Below are 9,830 nucleotides of genomic sequence, written 5' to 3'. Positions count from 1 at the left end.
TCTATCTATCTTGATCATGGGAAGACTGTCGGCAATGACAGAATTTGACATTAAGCTTAAAATCAGCTGCACATTATGAGCATACTGAAATATATGCCCACATGAAAAATCTAAATGTATTTCTTCAGTCTACTTGTGTACTAACTGTACTCTAAAATGAAGATTGCAAACTAACGTTGACCCATGGCTGTTTACTGTGACAGTAGTATTTCATATTTTTTTTTAAATTATACTAGAAAATGCTAATTACCTTTATTATCTTCCCATAAAAAAGATTGACTGGGATCATATGTGATACAAAGCTTAAATGTCATATGGCACCTTTAAGAAATTCACATCATCTGGACTGGAGTTGAAGTAAATTTTACATTATTAAAAGGAGAGCTTAGCAACAAGCTTCTGGAAACTTAATGTGTGATTTGACAGAGTTTACGTTCAGTTGGGACTTGTATCATTTTTGTAAGGTCTAACACATAATCTCTCGCTCTAAACCATGAAAGGAGTTCTGCTGGAGAGACATCCTTCTTTTTATATTCTGTTTTATCCCGTTTGTATTGATTCTGGAGACTGTGGAGCTAAGACAGCAGGTAGTTTTCATGTATTCTGTTATAGTCAGAAAATGGGCAGATTTTTGGGGGTTTGGTACCTAGGACACATGTTGCACAGTAACGTAAGTAAAATGACACAGGACGCTTTTCAACAGAGGGACTGATAACATGTTTATATTTAAAGAGCATTAATCCAAACATCTGTTACAAAGACATGATATAAAATTAAGTCCCCATGCATTTGTTCAAAATTGTTTTGATTGTTTAAAACAGCCCCCAGTATTTAACATACTCTGGAAATTATTTTTTGGTATTAGAACAACACATCTATCAACCTGTATTGGATATGATATAAAACAGATGCCCATGATTTTTTTTTCTTTTGATAACCTGAGAGGGATCGGGCTGGTTGGCATAAGGAGTCTCAGGTAAGTTTAAACAATTTTTTTTAATTGACTCTAAAATTAAACAACGTATCAACAAAATTAGTAATTATTTTCTGGACCCAAAAAGAGGTCAAGTAAACAGAACTTTACTCAGGTCAAGTCAATTTTATTTGTATAGCCCAATATCACAAATCACACATTTGCCTCAGAGGTCTTTACAATCTGTACATCTTACAACCATGACACCAGACTGCCTACAGAGCTAAAAGGTTATTTTATTTCCCAATTTCCACAACAGGTACAACGGGGTGACTCGACTTTAATACTGTTAGCGAGGACATTTGCAACAGTCATTTTGGGATTTATCTGATAAGCCATTAGCAATCACAATCGTCTTTCGTCTTTATTGGCCAAGTGTGTTGACACATGTGAAACCGTTCTGTAAACCGTAAACAGTATACAAATAGTGCAAAGCATTGTAGAATTCATAAAGTGATAAGATAAATATTAAAATTGCAACAAAAAGTGGAAAAAAAGATTTTCCTTACATATCTTGCTACATATATTTTTTGCTGTTGGTAACCAATGTTTTATTTCAAAACGTAACCTATTCAATACCAAGCAAAGGCTGTAATATGACACCACTTTAAATACATTTGGTGATTTCCCCCACATGGAATAAAATGTCAAATCTGGACAGAGAAGGCACATGATTAGTTAAAAACAAAAGCTAAACGGATTTGAATGAATGTAAAAGTACATTTTTCATGATAAAAATAATGAATTCAATGAATCTCATAAAATTAGGTCCCCATTTTAAGTTGCTCCTTACTTTCATAGTTAATAGTTTGACCTCATGCCTGCATGTTCAAGTGTCAAGTTCAAAACACAGGACATACAGTAGGTGTGTGAGGGAATGCCAACTCATCAAATACCAACGCCGGGTCAGTTGCCCTAAGCTTCAAACCGCTCTAGGCACCTCTTGTCTAGGGTCAGTTTTGGACGAGGCAGAGACAAATCACTTTTCACACAGTGGAGTCTCTTCAAAATAAACATTTTGTCTTCACAGGAAGTTAGGTTTATGCAACAAAACTACATAAGTTCATGAAAAGAGTGTGGTTGACGTTAACTGGACTGACTAAAGACGAAATGTCAACATTTAGGTTTTCTTGAACAGCGGTCTCCTGGACTTTGTGAAGCGCTTTGTTCTGATCTAATCTTAAAGCGCTATATAAGTGCAGTACGATAACCGTTTACCCACAAATATTAATAACATCATATTAGCAACAGTAGATGAAATCATTTGATAAAAAAGACACCAGAACAGAGAGGTTTCCATACACTCCTAAGTGATCAGAATTCCTTGTGACAATCAGACAGTTGCGTTTTCCTGGGGCACATTTTCTGCCCACTTCTCCAGCTCTGCCTTCACTTCACTTGCCTCAGGTCGTTCTTCTGGCTTCTCCCGCAGCATTAACTTAATGATTTGCAGCTGCAAAAAAAAACAAAAAAAACTACTGATTGTACCAACAATAATAAATGCTGTCATACTACAATATTGCTGAAGAAAACTAATATTTTCTCAAAACACTGTCATAGGTTCCGCATACAGACAGCAATAGTCCTGTTTTGACTCCTCAACCGTTGTCTGTCTCATGTGGCAAGTAAATCATTAGGATAATAAGAACATTGTAATCTACCTCGGGAAAAGTCTGTAAAAACTCTTTGGGGAACTTCTGACGTCTGGCATTCCTCAAAATCTAGTATTCATGAAGTGATAAAAGAAAATGTTAGTTAGCCTGGAACATATTAACAATTCAAATTATAGTCTGTTGAATGTTACAAATATATACATATATGGTATACCAATATATATAAATGGCAGATTAAAAGACATAGGCTTAAATAATATGATACATTTCCAAACTTTAATAGTAAAACACAATGTTAACGCTCTGTTTATGAAAGACTCACCGCTCCTCTTTCGTGGCCAGTGGAGACTTTCCAAAAGAGTTCCAAGTAGATCAACCCCAGAGCAAATATGTCCACTTTACGGTCATAGTTCTTCTTACTCTTTTGTGATAGAATGAAAACACAGTATTGACAAAAAGCACTTGAGCTGTTCAATGTTATCATTTCATTATTCATCATGAAAGACTAACTAGTTATGCTCATGAGGCAACTGAAGTTTTAGCTTTCAGCTCAGTTTGAACTGCATAAATTTGAACTTGAATCATAAAAATATGTTTCTGTTGGTATAAAATGAATGTCTTAGATGTAAACTTTTTCATTTGACAACTGACGCTGCAAACAGTAAAGACAGGTGAGGCTGAGTTTCAGGGTTATATATATGGGAGCATTGTTAAGTGGGAGGCATATAGGTAGATAGATCTGTCATATTGAGCACTTAACAAAATAAGCAAACATTTTATTTTACAAAAAAATCCATTTCTTCTTATTTTTATATCAAAATCTAATGATCTTTTATTCCTGTAAAACAAAATATGTTGGTGCTTACGTAAGCTAGTAACAACCAATTTCAACCAATAATATCGTGTCATCAATCCATCAATCAATCTGCAACTTTTAGTGACATTATTCTAAGCCCGCCCACTTTTTACATCCAATCAAATGCGAAGGATTTGGTTGAACTCCCTCTCGTACGTCAAAGTAAAAAAGCTAAAGACGCTCTTACTTCCATTTCACTGGGACTTTAAAACTAATACGACAGAATTCAAAGTGAAAGACCATCTCACTTGTTCAGGAGCCATGTAAGATTCGGTTCCACAGTCCTCTGTTCTGTCAATCAAAGCATCGTCATCATCATCTCTGGTGACCAGACCAAAGTCCCCAATCTTCACTTCTCCACCCAGACCAAACAGGATGTTGTCAGGCTTGCCAATGAAACGAAAAAACACAAATTGAAACAATTAAAAGGCAACAAATAAAAAAACGTGTAAACAGTCAGTCTGTGGCTTTCATTGGTAAGAGCTGTTAATGTTGATCTAGTTGATCATTTGTAGGTACAAACAAAAATCTTATTATCCTCTCAACAGTTTTTTTAAAATTCTAGTAACATGTTCTGTTTGATCCTTCACCCTTCACCCATCCTAGACCTTATTCCTTATTCTTGCTAATTCTTATTTGTTCATTTTATAATTATTCATTTGAATGTATGTTCCAAGGTCTCAAAACCTGATGATCTAAATTCTATTGAAAGTTTCCTCCATCCTACCAGGAATAATATTCGGAAACATATTAGTTAAGCAAATTCTTATTGGTTTAACTTCAACTTCCTGCCTGAATGGAAGACCTCGTCGATGAAAGCTACCACCTATCTGACTCTTATCTGCTGTCTCCACATCAGCGCAGAGGATTAAATAATAGAGAATTTTGGACAAAAGTCCAAAGTCTAAGATGAACTGAACTGTAAATACTGCCCTTCAAACAGCAGGAGAGCAGCAGCACATTTCCACCACCTCCTGGTGCTTGTTGAGGTAGGATCTAGCCTAATACTTAGAATAATCACATGTTCATTGGTAAATGGTGGTAAGGGTTCTAGTATGTGGTGCTGCTCCTCTGTACCAGTAAACACCAGAACAATATACTGGTTCTATGTAATCCGCCCTCTGACCAGCTTCGCTACTGGTTTGCACCAGGATCTGTCTCAGGGTGCTGGCTGGGCCTTGTAGAGGTAAACTGAACGACATATCAAATGCTGTTATACCTAAAGTTACACACAGGTAGCGTCTATATAGACTTTGCCTTAAACATACATAACTGGGTATTTTGCACACTGTATACACTGCAAAGTCTGGTCTCACCTTAAGGTCCCTGTGGATGTGCTTCTTGGAGTGAATATATTCAACTCCACTGACTATTTGCTGAGCAATGCTTAGACCTTCTTCTCTTCTCTTGGAGTCTTGCAGAGACTCAGTGTTCTTCTCATCAATCCAATCTTTTAGTGTTTTGGTGTCACATAACTCCATCTGAATATAGAGGTACTTTGCCGATGAATTATCTGTAGAGCTACAAAAGAAAGGAGAAAAACAATTTGAACAACGCTCCATCAAAATGGTAACAGACACGTTTTTTTTTTCTTCATTTAACCCATCATCATGAAGTAAATGTTGATTGCACAATGTAATGGCTATAGAAAAATGACACCATCCGCATTTAGATTGGTTCCTTATAAGCCTCGCCTTCACGATTCAATTCTCTCTGCCACCAGGTATGATCTACAGGAAACTCTACCCGTCAAAAGAAAAACAACCCCATTGATGGAGGATGCAAAAGAGGCGAAGAGGGAGAATGAAAAAAACGAGGTAAAACAACAGCGAACCTCGGACGGGCATTCGCTCAGTGGAGGGAGCTTCGGGACTTGAGAGGGTTACAAGCCAGCATTCAGGTGGCGTTCCTTCTACTAGACCAGTAAGTAACAAAACCTGCCAACTTGTTTATCCTACCGAGTGTTTTCCTCTGTCTTTATTATAGTCCAGTGTTGTCGGTAGCTGCTAGGCCCTGAGGAAAACGGAAGGCGATACGGTTGTCTTTGCACCAATAATACCACTAATACCACCGCCAGGGAGGGAAAAGTGGTCTGTTTCCATTTTAACTTGAAATAAAAAGGTAAGACTAAAAGTGAGTGTATGGGACTTACTGGGAAGAGCTGTAACCAGCCGAACTGTCAGTTGATTCAGAATCCCCCTGGTATTCTGAATCCTCCATCCAAAATGAGAAGTATCTGACGATGTTAGGGTGGAAGAGGTCTGATAATGTCCCCACCTCTCGAAAAGCTTTCCTGATCCAAAAGAGAATTAAAAAAAAGAATCATTAACAAAGTACTTAGCAGGAATAAAATACTACTAAAAACGGCACAATGCACACTGGAGCCTTATGACTGTATACTTACTCTTCAAAGCGGACAATCTTTACAGCATAATACTTGTCCAGCAATTTATCTTTTGCTTTGTAAACACAACCAAAGGCTCCACTGCCAAGACACTCCATGGGATCAAAGTCTGACGTAAACCTGTTGAGATTAACGCAATTGTTTTGGCAAAAGGTTAAAAAAAGAAACATAACAATGTCTTCATGATTGTACATCAATTATTGGGAGAAAAGTTTAAGACCATATCAGTGTATAAAACACATGCTACAGTGCAAATGAATGTTGTTTCTTTCATACCTCGACTGGATGGATGTCTCATTCTGATTATTTCCTGTATTCTGGTCTTTGACAGCATCCTTAGAGAATAAAGCAATAAATGGATTAAAAATGTTGACCTGCTCCGATTATAAAGTTGTTACTCCTAAAGAAGTAGGACAAACAACGTGTTGTCCTCTACATTAGAGTCTTTTGGAAGGACTCCCTCCTAACTTGCAGCTCTCTATTTTCCTTGATTAGACAAACGAAACATTCTTGCTCTTATAATACTACTATTACTATGTTGCCCTTTTCCACATACAGAGAAAGTAGAATGTACGGAAGAGGGTGGATTTAAGATTGAATGTGTACGATTAGGATACAGTATAAAGTGCAGACCTGATCCTTGGAAGAGTTGGATGAATCTCTGAATATTTCTGAGGTACCCGTTCCAGTTGGCGTGCTTTGTGATGGTGAATTATTGGACTCCCTTGAGGAATACAATGTGAGACATGAGTACAGCTTTCTCATTATTTAACTCCATGGGTTGCTCCTAATGACAATAAGTGACTTACATGGCAGGTAACAGAGGTGGTCCACCATCCTCGGTTGATCTGACGGACACCTGCAACGCACAGAAAAGGTATTTGGCATAATGTTAGACACCAGCACAGAATAAAAGGCCATTTCCTGAAGCTAAAATACAGAAGTGCAATCACTCAAATGAAAAAAGAAGTCTTGCTTAAATGTTTTATGGGAAGGGCTTTCCAAAATAAAAGCACGTAGGTTGTGGTAAATATGGTCTTTGAGCAGTACATTTAGATCTTGACTGCAATTAAACTTCTACTCTTCTACCAAACTAACCTAATCTGCCAATTTATTAGGTGCTACATGGAACTGTTGTATTAGTTTTAGCTAGGTGTTTATAATAAACTGGCAACTGCATGTATATTTTAATGATTTAAAGTACAAAACATGAAATACCTTGCTGTCCCAGTCTGTCTGTTCTTGGAGAGCAGACCAGGCCAGCTGAGCTGCTTCTTGTTTGGCTTCCTTGGCAGTCTTACCCTCACCCACAGGGTAGTCCTTGTTGTCTATTATTAATTTGTAGAAAAATCTGTGTTGTGTTTTGAAAAAGAGGAAATTATTTAAAATCATTGTGTTAAAATTTTAATAAATAAAATAAATCAGGAGTTAGAACAGAGTGTCTGCAGTGTCTATTTAGAGTACAGAGGTTCAGGTTCATACTTACTGAGGCTTATGAGGTGGACCACATCGCCTCTCTTCAACGTATGAATGGCAGCGGTTTGTTTTCTGACAGTATTTGTTAACCATTCCAATGAAATTTGTCTCTGTACAGCTGTTGTTCTGAACGTTCACACTGAGGCGTCTTGCTTCATTACTGTAATAAACAAGTAACATTTTACACTGAAGTCATGGAAATTAAACTGCCATTGTGTTTTACTCACCAGATATCCAAAACCTCCTCTTGTTGAGCTGATGTAGGGTTGTTACTCTCTATAGCAGTCTTGAAAATACAAAAGTAACATTTTTATGATGGATCACACAGTGGATTGTGGCCCGCTGAGTATGTGGCACCCTAAAACACAATGGTTATCAAGGACTTCCATCAAGTCTAAAGAAGCTAGTGTGTATCATTACTTACCTCTGTAGTTTTACTGCCTTGTATCTCGTGATATACAAGCTTGGCTGCTTCCTCCTTAGCTTCCTTCTTTGTTTTCCCAGTGGCAGCTGGATACTCCTTATCACCAACCACGAAGCTACAGCATCTAATATCATAAAACTTTTATTTAATGCATTTTAAAATCAGGACAAAATAGCTACAAATGATGATGTATTTAGGAGGCTTACGGAGTAGCACTATTTGGTCCCAGTCTGGTTGACTCCACAGCCCTTATAGTCACCCTGTTCTTGTGGCCATATTCATTGAGCCAACATGTATAGTTGGCTTGAGTGAAAGCTGTCTGATGAGCTGATGCAGTAGAAGCTTCTGTTCCATTTTCTGTCTGTCAGGATAAAAACAAATATACATCAAGGAGACGAGTGTCATGAATCAGTTTTCCATACTTTGGAACACTAAAATTCCCACAAGCAGTGAGTTAATAAAGAGGTATAATAATCTTACAGAGTCTATTGTTTCCTCCAACAGGACACTCAGGGCATTTGCAGCTGCATTCAGTTTGGCTTCCTTCTTGTTCTTCCCCTCACCTTCAGGATACGTCTTACCATTCACCACTGCTCTCACGGTGAATCTGAGAATAAATTATAAAACTTTGTTCAACAGTAAAGGAAACACCACAATGTGGTGAGAGGTTGCATCACAAAGACATGAATCTGCAGGTGAGGTAGATTACTTGAGGTAGTGTTCGACCCCCTGCAGCCTGTCATGGTAACTTAAAAAGTTATTAATTGTATTACATGAGAACAACACTGTGATATGTGCATTGCCATTATATTAGCACCACTAGAAATGGTTATAATTTCTAATATTTCACTTCTGGTGTCAACACAATACCTGAGTTTGGTATCTATTCCAAAACAATTATTTTTCAAAATCTAACCCGATGCTGCAGACAGAGATCAGTAAATATATACTTAACCTTATACTTATAAGTATTGAAGTTCAGCACCCCTGAACCTATTAGTCTTTTTTTAAAGTAATGTTACAATCATATTATGCCACATTCCTTAACATTTTCCTTTTGCTTTTTTTCAATATATGCAGAAAACAATACATAATATCCCACTCAATTGTGAAGATATACACTGTTTATTTAATGTTACACCTACTGTATGTGTTCTTTGAACGTAGTAACACCTGACCAACGTTGATAAAGTGCGTTACACATACCTGAGGAGGACAACGATTGGCTTAAACACCTATTTCCTATTTTTAACGCGAAAAAACAGGAGAAAACACTATCCTCCCATTCAGTAGCATGTCCTATTTAAGTCCCACATCTCTTCAAATCCTATATTACATTATTTTCATGTCGTAAATCGCACCAGTTCAACGTTCAACTCACGTTTTAATGTGATCCAGGCCAACAGACCGAACGTCCTCATATCTCAGGTCTAAGCGCTTTCTCTGTGTGTACTCGTTTAGTTTAGCTACGGCCATTATAAATAACTCAACCGTCACAACGTCCCCTCACAACACAGCAAAGAGTAAACCTCACAATGCTAACTAACGATATCTCTTCTTCGTTTTTATCTCAACTCTGCTTCCACGTACCAGCGGGCTGTTTTAATTCAGCCTCACCCTCAGTAAGTTTCGTCTTCTCCGTAAACGCTACACAACATGGCACCTTCAAGTGCTGTCTGAAATATCAACGCTGTGTAAATGGGAACTCACTGTGGATAAAATAAAACCATAGATTGTAACACTGGGAAAGTGTAAGTAACCTTTAGTAAAAATGAGGTGTTTTTTTGGGTTATGGTAGCTGGAAGCTGCTAATGTTCTCTGTCAATAATTGTTTTGACGGATATCTATTTTAAAGGTACAGTGTGTAGCAATTAGGGGAATTGGCAGAAATGAAATATAACAAGTATATTTTCTTTAATCACCTGGAAATAGGAATCGTTGTGTTTATGCTACCGTAGAATGAGCCATTTATATCTACTTACGATTGTATTGAAGGCATTGATCAAAAGGCCCTCACAGTGCTGCCTGCTTTGTCCAGATGAGAGTAGCTTGTTCTGTTCAGGTACCTTCAGCCTGGTTCCCTT

At 37.5% G+C, this 9,830-nt stretch overlaps 1 protein-coding gene across 1 annotated transcript; it reads right to left on the bottom strand.

The window, feature by feature from the left end:
• Nucleotides 1-1,079: 1,079 nt before the first annotated feature.
• LOC137883545 (interferon-induced, double-stranded RNA-activated protein kinase-like) lies at nucleotides 1,080-9,417 on the bottom strand. The gene is made up of 17 exons (XM_068725076.1): nucleotides 9,128-9,417; nucleotides 8,227-8,353; nucleotides 7,953-8,107; nucleotides 7,747-7,870; nucleotides 7,550-7,608; nucleotides 7,333-7,482; nucleotides 7,065-7,197; nucleotides 6,656-6,705; nucleotides 6,480-6,570; nucleotides 6,123-6,181; nucleotides 5,847-5,966; nucleotides 5,595-5,735; nucleotides 4,759-4,963; nucleotides 3,691-3,828; nucleotides 2,909-3,007; nucleotides 2,635-2,694; nucleotides 1,080-2,426 (listed from the first exon to the last, which is right to left on the bottom strand). The coding sequence occupies exons 1-17, from the start codon at nucleotides 9,220-9,222 to the stop codon at nucleotides 2,307-2,309; spliced, it is 1,926 nt and encodes a 641-aa protein (XP_068581177.1). The 5' UTR covers nucleotides 9,223-9,417; the 3' UTR covers nucleotides 1,080-2,306.
• Between the last annotated feature and the right edge of the window lie 413 nt (nucleotides 9,418-9,830).

This window comes from Cebidichthys violaceus, unplaced genomic scaffold, assembly GCF_023349555.1.
Source record: "Cebidichthys violaceus isolate CVI_PGR_0920_01 unplaced genomic scaffold, fCebVio1.0.p SCAF_10, whole genome shotgun sequence".
NCBI lineage: Eukaryota > Metazoa > Chordata > Actinopteri > Perciformes > Stichaeidae > Cebidichthys > Cebidichthys violaceus.
Note: the sequence above shows the minus strand (reverse complement) of the source record. Positions and strands in the feature narration are given on the sequence as shown.

What these genes read in the sequence shown, in the direction of transcription:
- LOC137883545 (XM_068725076.1), bottom strand. Translation starts at nt 9,222, where the DNA reads ATGGCCGTAGCTAAACTAAACGAGTACACACAGAGAAAGCGCTTAGAC. An exon ending in GGACCAAATAGTGCTACTCC is followed by an intron (nt 7,871 to 7,952) that starts GTAAGCCTCCTA and finishes TTATGATATTAG; the next exon opens with ATGCTGTAGCTTCGTGGTTG. An exon ending in GCTGGTTACAGCTCTTCCCA is followed by an intron (nt 4,964 to 5,594) that starts GTAAGTCCCATA and finishes TTTCTTTTGTAG; the next exon opens with CTCTACAGATAATTCATCGG.